At 44.7% G+C, this 22664-nt stretch overlaps 1 protein-coding gene across 2 annotated transcripts; it reads right to left on the reverse strand.

The window, feature by feature from the left end:
- Nucleotides 1–49: 49 nt before the first annotated feature.
- LOC124118865 (glia maturation factor beta-like) lies at nt 50–21835 on the reverse strand. 2 transcript variants are annotated; one of them, XM_046481158.2, is made up of 6 exons: nt 21743–21835; nt 20592–20685; nt 10551–10600; nt 9006–9138; nt 5807–5880; nt 50–1985 (listed from the first exon to the last, which is right to left on the reverse strand). In XM_046481158.2, the coding sequence occupies exons 1-6, from the start codon at nt 21743–21745 to the stop codon at nt 1914–1916; spliced, it is 426 nt and encodes a 141-aa protein (XP_046337114.1). In that variant the 5' UTR covers nt 21746–21835; the 3' UTR covers nt 50–1913. The 2 variants fall into 2 exon arrangements, with proteins under 2 accessions (XP_046337114.1, XP_046337115.1); XM_046481159.2 differs by lacking the exon at nt 21743–21835 and adding an exon at nt 21543–21560.
- Between the last annotated feature and the right edge of the window lie 829 nt (nt 21836–22664).

The following is a 22664-nucleotide window of genomic DNA, read 5'->3' on the forward strand; positions in this document are numbered from 1 at the left end:
GTACAAACAATGTAAGTCCACAGGAAGATTATAAGGAAGTTAGACAGACAACTTGTAATTGTTTATTGTGTTTAATATGGTAGATCTCAACAGGACACTGCACTTCACAGAACACATATATAAAGGCAGGTAAGAAATTGTAACAGCAGTTAAATGTAGGTATGTTCACATTCTTCAAAACAAACTCATATTTACCGTATTTTACCTAATAATAGTTACCAGGCAATTATATACACACATGCTGCGCTTTTCTATAAAATGTTTAATATGGACTGTCAAGTGACAAGATTAGTTACAGATTGATCTAGTAGAATGACACTATTTGCTACAATCTTGCATTGTCACAGTATACATGGGTATACACTCATTTGGTGATGAATGGTCCCATAAACACATTACTTGGTCGAAAATATTTTAAGTACTGAGGATATTTATGTATTTTGTCCAAACAAATTAGAAAGGTATATAAGGGATTCCCCTATGTCCTCAATAATACATTTTCTTAGGCCAGGTCAAATTAATTTCATTATTTTATGCATTTTCTAAGCCAGTATGCAGGTTGCCAAACAATGTGGTGATGGTTGACTGGAGGATTTTACAGTGCTACGTAATGTCAGTCACTTAAGAATACAAATTTATTGCGGCTAAATCCTTTTAAAACCACCATATTACCTTATTTTTGATTTGTTAGTCTTTTGCATAGTTTTGGTCTGGTTTGTCAAAAGAACAAGAAGGATACATGTGATATAAGGGACCTTGCCTTATTGTTATACAGAGTTGAATATTTGTGTGTACAGTAAGCCACCCTGATTATTTGGCCTCAAAGACAGGGCCCTACTTAGGTCTGGCCAGAGTGACCAGCAATGAGGCAGACTGGCAGTGTCTGGAATGAAGTCCGATGTAGTCCGATGAGGTACATGAGGGACATGAAGTAGTTTATGTAATTCAGAGAGGAATGCTTAATTCAACATAATTATTATGTACAATAGCATGCAACAAAGACATGGTTAAGGTGAACATGGCAAGCAATGTACCTTTCTCTGCAGAAATGTTTCATCAGTTCGAAATCACAGATCAGAAAGATCGACGTTGGACAATTGCTAGTCATTGCATCAAGGAATACCTGGGTTAGCTGCAGTAACTGTATCTCTGAGCTTGCCTTCAAATATGTGTACTTACAATGGCATATCAGAACTCATTTAGTGAATATATTGTAACATGATCTAAAATGTAAGTACTTGTATTTGAAGGTAAGTGTCTCAGCAGTGAATCATGTTGCATTTGTCTCTAGATGAATGCTGAAGCATAAAAGGGGCGATGCAGATTTGGAAAGAGGATCTATAAGGAAAACACAGTTGGACAGCCTGTAGTTCTGTGTGGCGACAAACCCAAATAAAAATGGTTTATAGGAAGCAGCACAGAGATATGGTTACTGCAGCTATATCTAGGTCTATTATAATATTGTTTTATGTATTGTTGATTTGGATTTAAACACAGATTATTTTTAGGAAAGCCAAGTTTTGCTTTCTGAGGTTCAGTAGCTAACAGAGAAAACAAGGTAAGGAGTAGGCTTGTGTCTGAAGAATCTTTGAAACTGTGTGTTCACTGTTGTTGACGTGCTACATTTTTATTTGGAAATTTTATTCATCCAGCTGCTGAATCTCATCCATGAATCAAAGTAATAAAAATTTGAATCTGAATGTATTTAATAAAAACAATTTTAGTACCATAACTGTTAATGGTAAGAATGATGTAAAAGATGGCTGCAAGGCTAAGCTATGTGTTCTCATCGGAGGTGAGCTTGTCCTGACATGGCCAGAGTGTGTCCATGGAGCCAGGTCAGTGAGCTGCTGGCTTCTCCCTCACGTGCCCAGGCCATTCAGTCGGGCATCCACACAAATAACACTGGCATCCTATTTGAAAAACTGCAGCTTTTCTATAATGAATTCCTCTGTTAGCTCCTCAGGATTTCTGATTTCAAAATCCTAAAAAGTAAGACAATAAAAAGTGAAAATGAATAATTTCAGAACAATCTGTTAAATGTATTTCCTTGATGAAGGATTAACTCTAGTTACAGACTAAGCTGTGTCGACAGACAGGATGCCAATCACCTGGCTGGATGACAGGCCATGCTGTGTCGACAGACAGGATGCAAATCACCTGGCTGGGTGACAGACTATGCTGTGTCGATAGACAGGATGCCAATCATCTGGCTGGGTGACAGGCCATGCTTTGTCGACAGACAGGATGCCAATCACCTGGCTGGGTGACAGGCCATGCAATGTCGACAGACAGGATGCCAATCACCTGGCTGGGTGACAGGCCATGCTGTGTCGACAGACAGGATGCCAATCACCTGGCTGGGTGACAGGCCATGCCATGTTGACAGACAGGATGCCAATCACCTGGCTGGGTGACAGGCCATGCAATGTCGACAGACAGGATGCCAATCACCTGGCTGGATGACAGGCCATGCTGTGTCGACAGACAGGATGCCAATCACCTGGCTGGGTGACAGGCCATGCAATGTCGACAGACAGGATGCCAATCACCTGGCTGGATGACAGGCCATGCTGTGTCGACAGACAGGATGCCAATCACCTGGCTGGGTGACAGGCCATGCAATGTCGACAGACAGGATGCCAATCACCTGGCTGGGTGACAGACTATGCTGTGTCGACAGACAGGATGCCAATCAGCTGGCTGGATGACAGGCCATGCTGTGTCGACAGACAGGATGCCAATCAGCTGGCTGGATGACAGGCCATGCTGTGTCGACAGACAGGATGCCAATCACCTGGCTGGGTGACAGGCCATGCATTGTCGACAGACAGGATGCCAATCACCTGGCTGGATGACAGGCCATGCTGTGTCGACAGACAGGATGCAAATCACCTGGCTGGGTGACAGACTATGCTGTGTCGATAGACAGGATGCCAATCATCTGGCTGGGTGACTGGCATCCTGTCTGTCGACACAGCATGGCCTATCACCTGGCTGGGTGACAGGCCATGCAATGTCGACAGACAGGATGCCAATCACCTGGCTTGGTGACAGACTATGCTGTGTCGACAGTCAGGATGCCAATCAGCTGGCTGGATGACAGGCCATGCTGTGTCGACAGACAGGATGCCAATCACCTGGCTGGGTGACAGGCCATGCAATGTCAACACACAGGAAGCCAATCACCTGGCTGGGTGACAGGCCATGCTGTGTCGACAGACAGGATACCAATCACCTGGCTGGGTGACAGGCCATGCTGTGTCGACAGACAGGATGCCAATCACCTGGCTGGGTGACAGACTATGCTGTGTCGACAGACAGGATGCAAATCACCTGGCTGGGTGACAGGCCATGCAATGTCAACAGACAGGATGCCAATCACCTGGCTTGGTGACAGGCCATGCTGTATTGACAGACAGGATGCCAATTACCTGGCTGGGTGACAGGCCATGCAATGTCGACAGACAGGATGCCAATCACATGGCTGGGTGACAGGCCATGCAATGTCGACAGACAGGATGCCAATCACCTGGCTGGGTGACCGGCCATGCAATGTCGACAGGCAGGATGCCAATCACCTGGCTGGGTGACAGGCCATGCTGTGTCGACAGACAGGATGCCAATCACCTGGCTGGGTGAAAGACCATGCTGTGTCGACAGACAGGATGCCAATCACCTGGCTGGGTGACAGGCCATGCTGTGTCGACAGACAGGATGCCAATCACCTGGCTGGGTGACAGGCCATGCAATGTCAACAGACAGGATGCCAATCACCTGGCTGGGTGACAGGCCATGCAGTGTCGACAGACAGGATGCCAATCACCTGGCTAGGTGACAGGCCAAGCTGTGTTGACAGACAGGATGCCAATCACCTGGCTGGGTGAAAGACCATGCTGTGTCGACAGACAGGATGCCAATCACCTGGCTGGGTGACAGGCCATGCTGTGTCGACAGACAGGATGCCAATCACCTGGCTGGGTGAAAGACCATGCTGTTTCGACAGACAGGATGCCAATCACCTGGCTGGGTGACAGGCCATGCTGTGTCGACAGACAGGATGCCAATCACCTGGCTGGGTGACAGGCCATGCTGTTTCGACAGACAGGATGCCAATCACCTGGCTGGGTGACAGGCCATGCAATGTCGACAGACAGGATGCCAATCACCTGGCTGGGTGACAGGCCATGCTGTGTCGACAGACAGGATGCCAATCAGCTGGCTGGATGACAGGCCATGCAATGTCGACAGACAGGATGCCAATCACCTGGCTGGATGACAGGCCATGCTGTGTTGACAGACAGGATGCCAATCACTTGGCTGGGTGACAGGCCATGCTGTGTCGACAGACAGGATGCCAATCACCTGGCTGGGTGACAGGCCATGCAATGTCGACAGACAGGATGCCAATCACCTGGCTGGGTGACAGGCCATGCAATGTCGACAGACAGGATGCCAATCACCTGTCTGGGTGACAGACCATGCTGTGTCGACAGACAGGATGCCAATCACCTGGCTGGGTGACAGGCCATGCAATGTCGACAGACAGGATGCAAATCACCTGGCTGGGTGACAGGCCATTCAATGTCGACAGACAGGATGCCAATCACCTGGCTGGGTGACAGGCCATGCTGTTTCGACAGACAGGATGCCAATCACCTGGCTGGGTGACAGGCCATGCTGTGTCGACAGACAGGATGCCAATCACCTGGCTGGGTGACAGGCCATGCTGTTTCGACAGACAGGATGCCAATCACCTGGCTGGGTGACAGGCCATGCTGTGTTGACAGACAGGATGCCAATCACCTAGCTGGATGACAGGCCATGCTGTGTCGACAGACAGGATGCCAATCACCTGGCTGGGTGACGGGCCATGCTGTGTTGACAGACAGGATGCCAATCACCTGGCTGGGTGACAGGCCATGCAATGTCAACAGACAGGATGCCAATCACCTGGCTGGGTGACAGGCCATGCTGTGTCGACAGACAGGATGCCAATCACCTGGCTGGGTTACAGGCCATGCTGTGTTGACAGACAGGATGCCAATCACCTGGCTGGGTGACAGGCCATACTGTGTTGACAGACAGGATGCCAATCACCTGGCTGGGTGACAGGCCATGCAATGTCGACAGACAGGATGCCAATCACCTGGCTGGGTGACAGACCATGCTATGTTGATGGATGTGTACAATCAACTGCCATGATAATGTGTATTGTGATAACATTATGACATATTCAGGCACCAATTTGTGGCACTGTTTCTAAATATACTAGAACATGGATATAGAGAACTTCAAGAGACCGGAGAAATCAGTTTGTTAAAAATATTGTTCGTTATATACATTTTTGATAAAACAAAACACAATACACATAATAACTGCAGCATTGATTTGTATCAGTCATCACTTCATAACATTCAATTGATAACATTTCATAACATTCATTTAATATAATTAAATTCAGATTCTTAGAACAGTGAACTGACACTTTGACACAATCTCGTGAAATGTTTAATGTTTGTTGAATTGTCACCACTGATTTTGTTGATTTGACGCGATTGTGTTGATTCGCTGCTGATAGCAAATAGCCAATTGTCAGTGACACTTGACATTGAGTGAGATTTCTCAGTTCGCTATATACATTAATTCGCTGTAGAGAATTCATTATGTACATAAATTTTATATGATGATATATATAGGAGATAAATCAGGGATTTTGTAACAGTTTGTTGTATCCGTTTGGTCACTCTATCCATCTTCGTAATATCTGTGTTCTACTGTAACAAACAAAAGTGTGTCATGTTACCTTTGTAACTTTAGCTGCATCCACCAATGCCCTCTTGGTTCCTGCGTACATCATTTGATGTTCTGGCTTACACCCTGAAAGAAGACATCGTTTATTACTAACTACCTAGAAGTCAGGGGAAGTGCTTAGTCACACTGACCAGTAGCTATCAAACGGGCTAAGAGCTCAGCAGGTCCTCAGGGTTTTACTGGATGCAAACCATTGAAGCCATACTCAAATAATACAAATACAAACAAATTGGGAACATAGTTCTCTGGCACGCAAACAAGTATGGCTGTTTGGCTGAATAATTACATTCAATAAAATGTTGCTGAATGTTACACACACATGTACCCAACATTTCCATTCAGTCAATGGTCTTTTTTCTATAATTTAACATCCCCTTCTATAATAGATCTACATGTTCATGCCTTGGACCCCCAAAATGAATTACTGAGCTACATATAGACAGCAGGGGTGGTACAAGCTACCATCTAGACAGCAGGGGTGGTACAAGCTACCATCTAGACAGCAGGGATGGTACAAGCTACCATCTAGACAGCAGGGATGGTACAAGCTACCAACTAGACAGCAGGGATGGTACAAGCTACCATCTAGACAACAGGGATGGTACCAACTACCATCTAGACAGCAGGGATGGTACAAGCTACCATCTAGACAGCAGGGATGGTACCAACTACCATCTAGACAGCAGGGATGGTACAAGCTACCATCTAGACAGCAGGGATGGTACAAGCTACCATCTAGACAGCAGGGATGGTACCAACTACCATCTAGACAGCAGGGATGGTACCAACTACCATCTAGACAGCAGGGATGGTACCAACTACCATCTAGACAGCAGGGATGGTACAAGCTACCATCTAGACAGCAGGGATGGTACAAGCTACCATCTAGACAGCAGGGGTGGTACAAGCTACCAACTAGACAGCAGGGATGGTACAAGCTACCATCTAGACAACAGGGATGGTACCAACTACCATCTAGACAGCAGGGATGGTACAAGCTACCATCTAGACAGCAGGGATGGTACAAGCTACCATCTAGACAACAGGGATGGTACCAACTACCATCTAGACAGCAGGGATGGTACAAGCTACCATCTAGACAGCAGGGATGGTACAAGCTACCATCTAGACAGCAGGGATGGTACCAACTACCATCTAGACAGCAGGGATGGTACCAACTACCATCTAGACAGCAGGGATGGTACAAGCTACCATCTAGACAGCAGGGATGGTACCAACTACCATCTAGACAGCAGGGGTGGTACAAGCTACCATCTAGACAGCAGGGATGGTACAAGCTACCATCTAGACAGCAGGGATGGTACAAGCTACCATCTAGACAGCAGGGGTGGTACAAGCTACTATCTAGACAGCAGGGGTGGTACAAGCTACCATCTAGACGGCAGGGATGGTACAAGCTACCATCTAGACGGCAGGGATGGTACAAGCTACCATCTAGACAGCAGGGGTGGTACAAGCTACCATCTAGACGGCAGGGATGGTACAAGCTACCATCTAGACGGCAGGGATGGTACAAGCTACCATCTAGACAGCAGGGGTGGTACAAGCTACCATCTAGACAGCAGGGATGGTACCAACTACCATCTAGACAGCAGGGATGGTACAAGCTACCATCTAGACAGCAGGGATGGTACAAGCTACCATCTAGACAGCAGGGGTGGTACAAGCTACCAACTAGACAGCAGGGATGGTACAAGCTACCATCTAGACAACAGGGATGGTACCAACTACCATCTAGACAGCAGGGATGGTACAAGCTACCATCTAGACAGCAGGGATGGTACAAGCTACCATCTAGACAACAGGGATGGTACCAACTACCATCTAGACAGCAGGGATGGTACAAGCTACCATCTAGACAGCAGGGATGGTACAAGCTACCATCTAGACAGCAGGGGTGGTACAAGCTACCATCTAGACAGCAGGGATGGTACAAGCTACCATCTAGACAGCAGGGATGGTACAAGCTACCATCTAGACAGCAGGGGTGGTACAAGCTACCATCTAGACAGCAGGGGTGGTACAAGCTACCATCTAGACGGCAGGGATGGTACAAGCTACCATCTAGACAGCAGGGGTGGTACAAGCTACCATCTAGACAGCAGGGGTGGTACAAGCTACCATCTAGAGGGAAGGGGTGGTACAAGCTACCATCTAGACAGCAGGGGTGGTACAAGCTACCATCTAGACGGCAGGGATGGTACAAGCTACCATCTAGACGGCAGGGATGGTACAAGCTACCATCTAGACAGCAGGGGTGGTACAAGCTACCATCTAGACAGCAGGGGTGGTACAAGCTACCATCTAGACAGCAGGGGTGGTACAAGCTACCATCTAGACAGCAGGGGTGGTACAAGCTACCATCTAGACAACAGGGATGGTACCAACTACCATCTAGACAGCAGGGATGGTACCAGCTACCAGCTAGACGGCAGGGATGGTACAAGCTACCATCTAGACAGCAGGGATGGTACAAGCTACCATCTAGACAGCAGGGGTGGTACAAGCTACCATCTAGACAGCAGGGGTGGTACAAGCTACCATCTGGACAACAGGGATGGTACCAACTACCATCTAGACTGCAGGGATGGTACCAGCTACCAGCTAGACGGCAGGGATGGTACAAGCTACCATCTAGACAGCAGGGGTGGTACAAGCTACCATCTAGACAACAGGGATGGTACCAACTACCATCTAGACAGCAGGGATGGTACAAGCTACCATCTAGACAGCAGGGATGGTACCAGCTACCAGCTAGATGGCAGGGATGGTACCAGCTACCATCTAGACAGCAGGGATGGTACCAACTACCATCTAGACAGCAGGTATGGTACCAACTACCATCTAGACAGCAGGGATGGTACCAACTACCATCTAGACAGCAGGTATGGTACCAACTACCATCTAGACAGCAGGGATGGTACCAACTACCATCTAGACAGCAGGGATGGTACAAGCTACCAGCTAGACAGCAGGGATGGTACCAGCTACCAGCTAGACGGCAGGGATGGTACCAGCTACCATCTAGACAGCACGGGTGGTACCAACTACCATCTAGAAGGCAGGGATGGTACCAGCTACCATCTAGACAGCAGGGATGGGTACAGCTATGGGCTACTGTTTGAGTAAATGGTCTAGTTAACACACAGTGGTGACAAGTTTCGTTTTACCTTGGGGAGTACAGAAAATGAATATGAGTGGGAAGGACACTCTTCCATCCTGGTGATTGTGCACATAGCTGAGTACGACATATCGGGGCTGAGAAGCAGGAAGGTCATTGGCAACCTCCTCTATTGAACAGTCCTGAAGATAAATAAAGATATGTTAGCACCAGACAGGAATAGCAGTGCTAGATACATACATGGCAGACAAAATCATACACGTTAAATAACCAACAATATATATATATATATTCAGTCTCTGAAGGATCAGATTGCAAAGTTCTCAAACTGCTCTTAATTTGTTATAAATCAGATATAGTCAGTATCTGTTTGAAGAGTTATTTTTATTTTGGGTTAAACTGGACAAGAAGCCTCATAACATGACAAAACAGGTTGTTACCATTGCAAATTATTACAAAAATCAGTATTGTGCATGTTGGTTGGGCAAGTTGTCATGACTAATGTGCAAGTTTTAGATGCTTCAGAAGAAATGTCTTTGTCAACTTTTGACAACAATGGCTGTATGTGAGTCCTATTCAGAAAAAAAAGATACTTCTGCTATTGTTCCACAAACTAAGTGCCATTCTGAGAACAAGAGAGCATTCCATTTGGGGTCCAGATGATTCAACTTTTACTATTTTGTCTAGTTGAGCCAGGTATGTGGATAAGTACCTTCCTCACAACAGACAATTCACAGAACAATCAGTTACAAGGAATTATAGCCTATCTTTCCAGAGTGAACAGAAACAGAAATGAACAGCTATTCACAAGTAGAGAAAGACTAGAAAAAAGTTTCTAAGAAGTCAATCAATTATCCACGGCCATTTGAGGCCCAAAATGCAAAGCACCTGTGCTGAGACATGTGAGTGTTCCATGCTGTGAAATGTTTAGCCGTCGTGTAAACAATGCATGAGTGTCTTCTTTAATGTGGGAGGGAAGTATGATCTCAACAAGTCAATGTAGTAAACAGTAATGTATTTTTATAATATCACAGTGATAAAAATGAAACTTAGTGTGGATTATTATGACCATAAGATATTTTAGGCACTATCATTATCACATAACCATTGTTGACAATGTTAAAAATACATGATATATCAGATGAAAACTCATATTTTCTTTAGGAATATAGTTTCTTTCTTTTTTATGATCACTTATTGGTTGAAATCAAATAGTGACTTAACTGAGAAACTGTTTGATCCATAAAATCTAACTTGCGATAGACTACAGTACTAAAAGGAAGATGTATTTTTATTTTCTATACCTATCTTAAAAGAAAAAACAAAGAAATAAAAAGCAGTCAAAATGTCGTATTCCTGGTGCAATAATGTTGTTGTAGGTTTAATTTCTTTTGACCATTGCACTTAAATTCACTGAGGTAATGACATAAGATATGGGTGAGTAACTCACTGGTAGGGCAGATGAACACTACTCAACCTGATCTATTCTAAAATACAAAACCAGACACACAATAGTCAGTACCATATTATATTACATGTGAACAGATAACGACCTAGTGTTTGTACACTGGACAGAAGTACACCAACACAATACCTCATATTCCTCATCTAGTATCACCAATTGTTTAGCAAAGTCTACTTTCACTGAAAGAGAAAACAAAAAGATTACAACATTTGAATATAGTGATAAATAAATAGGACTCAATCATTTAAATCCTTAAAATAACTGACATTGCAAAATCATGCATATTGGTTTACATGCTCCATTATATCATATCTCCATTCTATTTTGCAAAGTACCCCGAACCCATTCACCACCAAAGCCTTGTTTTGCAAGTCACATCAACACTTACATCGCTCCTGTCTATGAATAAGCACACAATTTCCCCTCGTTCAGGACAGTGATTTGATTTGACAGTTATTTTCAGGGTTTTGCCACAGGAATAGGGCTCAGCACATGGAGGGAAGTGGGTTCAGGGTATTATCAAGTGCTGGTTATTGTTCTGAATATTCATATCAATAATTGTGACTCTCAGATTGATCAATAATTGATTGTAATCACAGATTTTCTCCATACAAAATGAATAAGTCTATTGGTAAACAAACATGCAACAAACGCTTCCAGCAAGCAAATCTGATCCATGCACAGTTGATCAATGGTTCACGACTTGAAATTTGCATATTCATCACTGAATTGTATGTCAAGCATCTTAGCCCTCACTTTAGACGGTCAATCAACAGTGTATGATGTTATTAGCCATTCCTTGAATATACCCTGAGTGTTTGTGTGTCTCAGTATGTGTACAGTTCCAACTTCATATTTTCATGCACTTAGAAAAGAAATACTGTGATACATGGTTAGCTGATTTAACCACACTGTTCCATATGTTATTTTCATGAAACATATGATACATAAAAATGATAGTTATCTGTAGTTGTTTTAAAGTTCTAACATGGAGCAATAATAGAAACTTTCAGTAGGAAACACTAACAAATTTAACAGTCCTTTAGCTAAAGTAAGCAGAACTTTCTATACTTAGTCTCTTACAGACTGTGGACAACCGGTCATGTCATGAGTCTTACAGACAGTGGACAACCGGTCATGTCATGAGTCTTACAGAAAGTGGACAACTGGTCATGTCATGAGCCTTACAGACAGTGGACAACTGGTCATGTCATGAGTCTTACAGAAAGTGGACAACTGGTCATGTCATGAGCCTTACAGACAGTGGACAACTGGTCATGTCATGAGCCTTACAGACATTTGACAACCAGTCATGTCATGAGTCTAACAGACAGTGGACAACCGGTCATGTCATGAGTCTTGAAGACAGTGGACAACCACTCATGTCATGAGTCTAACAGACAGTGGACAACTGGTCATGTCATGAGTCTTACAGACAGTGGACAGCCAGTCATGTCATGAGTCTTACAGACAGTGGACAACTGGTCATGTCATGAGTCTTACAGACAGTGGACAACTGGCCATGTCATGAGTCTTACAGACAGTGGACAGCCAGTCATGTCATAAGTCTTACAGACAGTGGACAACTGGTCATGTCATGAGTCTTACAGACAGTGGACAACTGGCCATGTCATGAGTCTTACAGACAGTGGACAACCGGTCATGTCATGAGTCTTACAGACAGTGGACAACCAGTCATGTCATGAGTCTTACAGACAGTGGACAACCGGTCATGTCATGAGTCTTACAGACAGTGGACATAAGTCATGTCATGAGTCTAACAGACAGTGGACAACTGGTCATGTCATGAGTCTTACAGAAAGTGGACAACCGGTCATGTCATGAGTCTTACAGACAGTGGACAACCGATCATGTCATGAGTGTTACAGACAGTGGACAACTGGTCATGTCATGAACCTTACAGACAGTGGACAGACAGGATATGTCATGAGTCTTACAAACAGTGGACAACCTGTTATGTCATGAGTCTTACAGACAGTGTACCGACAGAATATGTCATGAGCCTTACAGACAGTGGACAACTGGTCATGTCATGAGTCTTACAGACAGTGGACAACTGATCATGTCATGAGTCTTACAGACAGTGGACAACTGGTCACATAATGAGTCTTACAGAAAGTGGACAACCGGTCATGTCATGAGTCTTACAGACAGTAGACAACTGGTCAGGTCATGAGTCTTACAGACAGTGGACAACCGGTCATGTCATGAGTCTAACAGACAGTGGACAACCGGTCATGTCATGAGTCTTACAGACAGGGGACAACTGGTCACATAATGAGTCTTATGGACAGTGGACAACCGATCATGTCATGAGTCTTACAGACAGTGGACAACCGGTCATGTCATGAGTCTAACAGACAGTGGACAACTGGTCACATAATGAGTCTTATGGACAGTGGACAACGGGTCATGTCATGAGTCTTACAGACAGTGGACAACCGGTCACATAATGAGTCTTATGGACAGTGGACAACTGGTCATGTCATGAGCCTTAGAGACAGTGGACAACTGGTCATGTCATGAGTCTTACAGACAGTGGACAACTGGTCATGTCATGAGACTTACAGACAGTGGACCGACAGGATATGTTATGAGTGTTACAGACAGTGGACAACCGGTCATGTCATGAGTCTTACAGACAGTGGACCAACAGGATATGTCATGAGCCTTACAGACAGTGGACAACTGGTCATGTCATGAACCTTACAGACAGTGGCCAACCATTCATGTCATGAGTCTTACAGAAAATTGACAGACAGGATAGGTCATGAGTCTTACAGACAGTGGACAACCGATCATGTCATGAGGTTTACAGACAGTGTACCGACAGAATATGTCATGAGCCTTACAGACAGTGGACAAATGGTCATGTCATGAGTCTTACAGACAGTGAACAACCGGTCATGTCATGAGTCTAACAGACAGTGGACAACCGGTCATGTCATGAGTCTTACAGACAGTGGACAACTGGTCATGTCATGAGTCTAACAGACAGTGGACAACCGGTCATGTCATGAGTCTTACAGAAAATGGACAGACAGGATATGTCATGAGTCTTACAGACAGTGGACAACCAGTCATGTCATGAGTCTTACAGACAGTGGACAACTGGTCACATAATGAGTCTTACAGACAGTGGACAACTGGTCATGTCATGAGTCTTACAGACAGTGGACAACCGGTCACATAATGAGTCTAACAGACAGTGGACAACTGATCATGTCATTTGCCTTACAGACAGTGGACAACCGGTCATGTCATGAGTCTTACAGACAGTGGACAACCAGTCATGTCATGAGTCTTACAGACAGTGGACAACTGGTCACATAATGAGTCTTACAGACAGTGGACAACCGGTCATGTCATGAGTGTTACAGACAGTGGACAACCGGTCATGTCATGAGTCTTACAGACAGTGGACAACCGGTCACATAATGAGTCTAACAGACAGTGGACAACTGGTCATGTCATGAACCTTACAGACAGTGGACTGACAGGATATGTCATGAGTCTTACAGACAGTGGACAACCGTTCATGTCATGAGTCTTACAGAAAATTGACAGACAGGATATGTCATGAGTCTTACAGACAGTGGACAACCGGTCATGTCATGAGTCTTACAGACAGTGGACAACCGGTCATGTCATGAGTGTTACAGACAGTGGACAACCAGTCATGTCATGAGTCTTACAGACAGTGGACAACTGGTCACATAATGAGTCTTACAGACAGTGGACAACGGGTCATGTCATGAGTCTTACAGACAGTGGACAACTGGTCATGTCATGAGTCTTACAGACAGTGGACAACCGGTCATGTCATGAGTGTTACAGACAGTGGACAACCAGTCATGTCATGAGTCTTACAGACAGTGGACAACTGGTCACATAATGAGTCTTACAGACAGTGGACAACCGGTCATGTCATGAGTGTTACAGACAGTGGACAACCAGTCATGTCATGAGTCTTACAGACAGTGGACAACTGGTCACATAATGAGTCTTACAGACATTGGACAACCGGTCATGTCATGAGTCTTACAGACAGTGGACAACCAGTCATGTCATGAGGTTTACAGACAGTGTACCGACAGAATATGTCATGAGCCTTACAGACAGTGGACAACCGGTCATGTCATGAGTCTAACAGACAGTGGACAACTGGTCATGTCATGAGCCTTACAGACAGTGGACAACTGGTCATGTCATGAGTCTTACAGACAGTGGACAACCGGTCACATAATGAGTCTAACAGACAGTGGACAACTGATCATGTCATTTGCCTTACAGACAGTGGACAACCGGTCATGTCATGAGTCTTACAGACAGTGGAGAAGTGGTCATGTCATGAGTCTTACAGACAGTGGACAACCGGTCATGTCATGAGTGTTACAGACAGTGGACAACCAGTCATGTCATGAGTCTTACAGACAGTGGACAACCGGTCATGTCATGAGTCTTACAGACAGTGGACAACCGGTCACATAATGAGTCTAACAGACAGTGGACAACTGGTCATGTCATGAACCTTACAGACAGTGGACTGACAGGATATGTCATGAGTCTTACAGACAGTGGACAACCGTTCATGTCATTAGTCTTACAGAAAATGGACAGACAGGATATGTCATGAGTCTTACAGACAGTGGACAACCAGTCATGTCATGAGGTTTACAGACAGTGTACCGACAAAATATGTCATGAGCCTTACAGACAGTGGACAACTGGTCATGTCATGAGTCTTACAGGTGAGGTGAAATGGGGTTTAACGTCGCGTCCAAGATTATTGCACTTATATAGCAACGTGCATGTACGTGTGTGTGTTTGTGTGGCTGCTTGTACTAGTCTCGACTGATGCCGATTTATAGTGCTAGCTCACTGAGATACCATGCCGCAGTTTAACATGAATACCCCACTCAGACACAGTATACTGACTCCGAGCCGACCAGTCCTTGTTTTAGCCCCTTAATGCCGAGCGCCAGACAGGGTAACAACAAGTACCATCTTTTAACGTCTTTTGGTATGACGCGGCCGGGGATCGAACCCCGGACCTTCCGCTCTCCGGGCGGACGCTCTACCACAAGACCACGGAGGCGGTCTGAGTCTTACAGACAGTGGACAACCGATCATGTCATAAGTCCTACAGACAGTGGACAACCGGTCATGTCATGAGTCTTACAGACAGTGGACCAACAGGATATGTCATGAATCTTACAGACAGTAGACAACCGGTCATGTCATGAGTCTTACAGACAGTGGACAACCAGTCATGTCATGAGGTTTACAGACAGTGTACCGACAAAATATGTCATGAGCCTTACAGACAGTGGACAACTGGTCATGTCATGAGTCTTACAGGTGAGGTGAAATGGGGTTTAACGTCGCGTCCAAGATTATTGCACTTATATAGCAACGTGCATGTACGTGTGTGTGTTTGTGTGGCTGCTTGTACTAGTCTCGACTGATGCCGATTTATAGTGCTAGCTCACTGAGATACCATGCCGCAGTTTAACATGAATACCCCACTCAGACACAGTATACTGACTCCGAGCCGACCAGTCCTTGTTTTAGCCCCTTAATGCCGAGCGCCAGACAGGGTAACAACAAGTACCATCTTTTAACGTCTTTTGGTATGACGCGGCCGGGGATCGAACCCCGGACCTTCCGCTCTCCGGGCGGACGCTCTACCACAAGACCACGGAGGCGGTCTGAGTCTTACAGACAGTGGACAACCGATCATGTCATAAGTCCTACAGACAGTGGACAACCGGTCATGTCATGAGTCTTACAGACAGTGGACCAACAGGATATGTCATGAATCTTACAGACAGTAGACAACCGGTCATGTCATGATTCTTACAGACAGTGCACAACCGTTCATGTCATGAGTCTTACAGAAAATGGACAGACAGGATATGTCATGAGTCTTACAAACAGTGGACAACCTGTTATGTCATGAGTCTTACAGACAGTGTACCGACAGAATATGTCATGAGCCTTACAGACAGTGGACAACCGGTCATGTCATGAGTCTTACAGACAGTGTACCGACAGAATATGTCATGAGCCTTACAGACAGTGGACAACCGGTCATGTCATGAGTCTTACAGACAGTGTACCGACAGAATATGTCATGAGCCTTACAGACAGTGGACAACCGGTCATGTCATGAGTCTTACAGACAGTGTACCGACAGAATATGTCATGAGCCTTACAGACAGTGGACAACTGATCATGTCATGAGTCTTACAGACAGTGGGCAACCGGTCACATAATGAGTCTTATGGACAGTGGACAACTGGTCATGTCATGAGCCTTAGAGACAGTGGACAACTGGTCATGTCATGAGTCTTACAGACAGTGGACAACTGGTCATGTCATGAGACTTACAGACAGTGGACCGACAGGATATGTTATGAGTCTTACAGACAGTGGACAACCGGTCATGTCATGAGTCTTACAGACAGTGGACTGACAGGATATGTCATGAGGTTTACAGACAGTGTACCGACAGAATATGTCATGAGCCTTACAGACAGTGGACAAATGGTCATGTCATGAGTCTAACAGACAGTGGACAACCGGTCATGTCATGAGTCTAACAGACAGTGGACAACCGGTCATGTCATGAGTCTTACAGACAGTGGACAACTGGTCATGTCATGAGTCTGACAGACAGTGGACAACTGGTCACATAATGAGTCTTACAGAAAGTGGACAACCGGTCATGTCATGAGTCTTACAGACAGTGGACAACCGGTCACATAATGAGTCTAACAGACAGTGGACAACCGGTCATGTCATGAGTGTTACAGACAGTGGACAACCGGTCACATAATGAGTCTAACAGACAGTGGACAACTGGTCATGTCATGAACCTTACAGACAGTGGACAGACAGGATATGTCATGAGTCTTACAGACAGTGGACAACCAGTCATGTCATGAGTCTTACAGAAAATGGACAGACAGGATATGTCATGAGTCTTACAGACAGTGGACAACCGGTCATGTCATGAGTCTTACAGACAGTGGACAACCAGTCATGTCATGAGTCTAACAGACAGTGGACAACTGATCATGTCATGAGCCTTACAGACAGTGGACAACTGGTCATGTCATGAGTCTTACAGACAGTGGACAACTGGTCATGTCATGAGTCTTACAGACAGTGGACAACCCGTCATGTCATGAGTCTTACAGACAGTGGACAACCAGTCATGTCATGAGTCTTACAGACAGTGGACAACTGGTCACATAATGAGTCTTACAGACAGTGGACAACCGGTCATGTCATGAGTGTTACAGACAGTGGACAACCAGTCATGTCATGAGTCTTACAGACAGTGGACAACTGGTCACATAATGAGTCTTACAGACATTTGACAACCGGTCATGTCATGAGTCTTACAGACAGTGGACAACCAGTCATGTCATGAGGTTTACAGACAGTGTACCGACAGAATATGTCATGAGCCTTACAGACAGTGGACAACCGGTCATGTCATGAGTCTAACAGACAGTGGACAACTGGTCATGTCATGTGCCTTACAGACAGTGGACAACTGGTCATGTCATGAGTCTTACAGACAGTGGACAACCGGTCACATAATGAGTCTAACAGACAGTGGACAACTGATCATGTCATTTGCCTTACAGACAGTGGACAACCGGTCATGTCATGAGTCTTACAGACAGTGGAGAAGTGGTCATGTCATGAGTCTTACAGACAGTGGACAACCGGTCATGTCATGAGTGTTACAGACAGTGGACAACCAGTCATGTCATGAGTCTTACAGACAGTGGACAACCGGTCATGTCATGAGTCTTACAGACAGTGGACAACCGGTCACATAATGAGTCTAACAGACAGTGGACAACTGGTCATGTCATGAACCTTACAGACAGTGGACTGACAGGATATGTCATGAGTCTTACAGACAGTGGACAACCGGTCATGTCATTAGTCTTACAGAAAATGGACAGACAGGATATGTCATGAGTCTTACAGACAGTGGACAAACAGTCATGTCATGAGGTTTACAGACAGTGTACCGACAAAATATGTCATGAGCCTTACAGACAGTGGACAACTGGTCATGTCATGAGTCTTACAGGTGAGGTGAAATGGGGTTTAACGTCGCGTCCAAGATTATTGCACTTATATAGCGACGTGCATGTACGTGTGTGTGTTTGTGTGGCTGCTTGTACTAGTCTCGACTGATGCCGATTTATAGTGCTAGCTCACTGAGATACCATGCCGCAGTTTAACATGAATACCCCACTCAGACACAGTATACTGACTCCGAGCCGACCAGTCCTTGTTTTAGCCCCTTAATGCCGAGCGCCAGACAGGGTAACAACAAGTACCATCTTTTAACGTCTTTTGGTATGACGCGGCCGGGGATCGAACCCCGGACCTTCCGCTCTCCGGGCGGATGCTCTACCACAAGACCACGGAGGCGGTCTGAGTCTTACAGACAGTGGACAACCGATCATGTCATAAGTCCTACAGACAGTGGACAACCGGTCATGTCATGAGTCTTACAGACAGTGGACCAACAGGATATGTCATGAATCTTACAGACAGTAGACAACCGGTCATGTCATGATTCTTACAGACAGTGGACAACCGTTCATGTCATGAGTCTTACAGAAAATGGACAGACAGGATATGTCATGAGTCTTACAAACAGTGGACAACCTGTTATGTCATGAGTCTTACAGACAGTGTACCGACAGAATATGTCATGAGCCTTACAGACAGTGGACAACCGGTCATGTCATGAGTCTTACAGACAGTGGACAACTGATCATGTCATGTGTCTTACAGACAGTGGGCAACCGGTCACATAATGAGTCTTATGGACAGTGGACAACTGGTCATGTCATGAGCCTTAGAGACAGTGGACCAACAGGATATGTCATGAGCCTTACAGACAGTTGACAACCGGTCATGTCATGAATCTTACAGACAGTAGACAACCGGTCATGTCATGAGTCTTACAGACAGTGGACAACCGGTCACATAATGAGTCTTTCAGACAGTGGACAACTGGTCATGTCATGAGCCTTACAAACAGTGGACAACTGGGCCCACTTGCACAAAGCGAATCTTAGCCCTACGACTATTGTAAACCTATGTTAAAGTATGGGAGTTACGATCATCTTAGCGCTAAGATCACTTTGTGCAAGTGGGCTCTGGTCATGTCATGAGCCTTACAGACACTGGACAGACAGGATATGTCATGAGCCTTACAGACAGTGGACAACTGGTCACATAATGAGTCTTATGGACAGTGGACAACTGGTCATGTCATGAGCCTTACAGACAGTGGACAAACGGTCATGTCATGAGCCTTAGAGACAGTAGACAACTGGTCACATAATGAGCCTTACAGACAGGGGACAACCGGTCATGTGATGAGCCTTAGAGACAGTAGATAACTGGTCATGTCATGAGTCTTACAGACAGTGGACAACCTGTCATGTCATGAGTTTTACAGACAGTGGACAACCTGTCATGTCATGAGTCTTACAGACAGTGGACAACCGGTCACCAAATGAGTCTTATGGACAGTTGACAACTGGTCATGTCATGAGCCTTACAAACAGTGGACAACTGGGCCCACTTGCACAAAGCAACTTAGCCCTATGACTATTGTAAGCCTATGTTAAAGTATGGGAGTTACGAACATCTTAGCGCTTAGATCGCTTTGTGCAAGTGGGCTCTGGTCATGACATGAGCCTTACAGACACTGGACAGACAGGATATGTCATGAGCCTTACAGACAGTGGACAACTGGTCATGTCATGAGTCTTACAGACAGTGGACAACCGGTCATGTCATGCTTACAGACAGTTGACAACCAGTCATGTCATGAGTCTTACAGACAGTGGACAGGCAGGATATGTCATGAACCTTACAGAGAGCGGACAACTGGTCATGTCATAAGCCTTACAGACAGTGGACAGCCGGTCTTGTCATGAGTCTTACAGACAGTGGACAACCAGTCAAGTCATGAGTCTTACAGACAGTGGACAACCAGTCATGTCATGAGCTTTACAGACAGTTCATCCCACCAGCTCATCTTATACTCTTTATGGCTGGAGAGTTAACAAGCACTGGTTTACAATTTGTACTTACATACAATTGCAGCTACATTTTTCTCTTTCCTAAATTTGAACTTCTTCAAGAGAGTTGTTACATCTGGATCTATATCACATACTTGTACATGTGTCTGAAACATGATTAATTTAAACCAACAATCAGTCATACATTCTTGATGAGGTCCTTTTACAGTCATGTTATATTTTTCACAGGAGATTCATTCATTAATATTTGCTAAAGACCTTTTTCATTAACAACTACAAGCATTATCTTGCTTGTCACGCTGAAGGCTGGGTCCCCACTTGGATATATCTTGTGAACCCATTCTTAGCCTATTTGCTGATAATGGTTCATGCTTCATATGGTGGAAAGTGTATTTTGTGTTCCCTTTACCAACATTAGATGATGGACCAAATGCATGGTATGTTCTTTCCATTTGGCGTCAATTTGGTAGCTTAAATTGGTGATTAAGGCACAGGCTTGACACGCCAAAGTCCCAGGTTCCATTCCCCACATGAATACATATGTGAAAGACATACCAGAGATAATAAAACATGCAATTCATATAACTGAAGAGGTGCTACATGCTCTTGAGACTGGTGATAACTGGTACAGTTAGTCGAGGCGAATGTCCTATTACCAGTCTTTTATTCCCTCTTGTAACAGAAACCTTTTTCAGTTTAACAAAAATCAAAGTTAGTGGTACAGTCAATGCACGGAATATTTCAGAAATAACATATTACAATGGACTTAAATACACACCAAGACTGACAGACTCGCGAAATGAATAATGGCCTGCCTTGAATATACTGGGTTAAAAATCAACAAACAAGAAACATTTATCTCTAAACATTTTGTTCAAATTCAGCACACTGATCTACTTTTGGTCATGGTGTATGAAGAGGGACTTCTCTTTAGTGCCATAATGCAAGTGTACCAAAATAACTTATGAGTATTATAGTATAAAGCATATCGTATACTATATACCATGTAGCCCAATCATTGAATCAATGGAGTTAGGCTGCTCTCAGATGCTGCCAACTATTGCTGCCAGGCATAGCTAAGTGTCTCAGCATTAGGTATCTAGACATTAACCTGATGATATCCTAAACAAACTGAAGAAGATCAATTGTAGAAATAATCAGTGACGTGCAAATGCATTTCTACACACAACTTGTGACACTTACCATTGTGTTGTTTTGACCACACCCCCAAACTTAAACTTCGGAATACGGAAGTATGATTTGAACTTCCGCGATTCCATGCGCAGGCGCTACCAATACAAACTTCCGCCACGTGTTGTGTTGGTACACACAGCTGTGGGTTTGAGAAGGTCTCTTGCGTATTTTATGATGAAGTCAGTCCAAATCAAATCGAGATCAGTAAGACCAGTAAATATATATAAAAAAATAAAAAAATCTTTAATGAATTATACTATAACCACGTAGATAGATATACAGATGAAGATCAGAGGCGTGGAATAGTGACGGGATTGTCTAAAGCCGGACCGTGCCTGGCCAACGTTCTTTGGGCTAATTATGCCATAAACGACGACCATACACACCTGTTATTGATGACAAACACCTCGCAAGTGCAAATTAATATGATAAATAAGTTATTGCAAGTTAATAGCTGGAAAATCAGGAAGTTGAACAGTCTTTGAGCTTGGCCGAGCAAGTTTACATATAAAAGAGGAATCGTGAAACGAATCCGCATTTGCAACGTAATACATGAGATTATCGTGATGCACATTTCCATCTGTCTTTCTCATGAGTTGGCCATTTGATTTCTAAGGGAGTGTATTGGGGCTGGGGGTGGATGGAGGGGATAAAAAACAACAACAATGATATTTGATGGGCATGGTAGCATGCCAGTAACTTTATATCATGCAAGTCAGTGTGTCGTTTCTTCGTCAGTTTCCATTAAAAGTTGTGCTAATTCTGTCTATCGTGCACAATCTTTGTAATTGAAAAGAACATTCCTCGAGCAGTTGTGAGTACAAACATGTCAAAATGACCCGTCTTCTGTCAATCTGAAGAAAATTGAAAAAAGGTATTTTATCATATAAAAATGTTATAAAGTCACCTTCATATGTACTGTTTTAGTGAA

This window comes from Haliotis rufescens, unplaced genomic scaffold (assembly GCF_023055435.1).
Source record: "Haliotis rufescens isolate VD_foot unplaced genomic scaffold, xgHalRufe1.0.p SCAF_3, whole genome shotgun sequence".
NCBI classification, from domain to species: domain Eukaryota; kingdom Metazoa; phylum Mollusca; class Gastropoda; order Lepetellida; family Haliotidae; genus Haliotis; species Haliotis rufescens.

Bases quoted from the DNA above. Each gene is read 5' to 3' on its own strand.
- LOC124118865 (XM_046481158.2), bottom strand. The intron at 10,601-20,591 runs GTAAGTACAAAT...TTTCTCTTTCAG, and splicing joins AAATGTAGCTGCAATTGTAT to TGAAAGTAGACTTTGCTAAA. The intron at 9,139-10,550 runs GTATTGTGTTGG...ATTTATCTTCAG, and splicing joins TACTAGATGAGGAATATGAG to GACTGTTCAATAGAGGAGGT.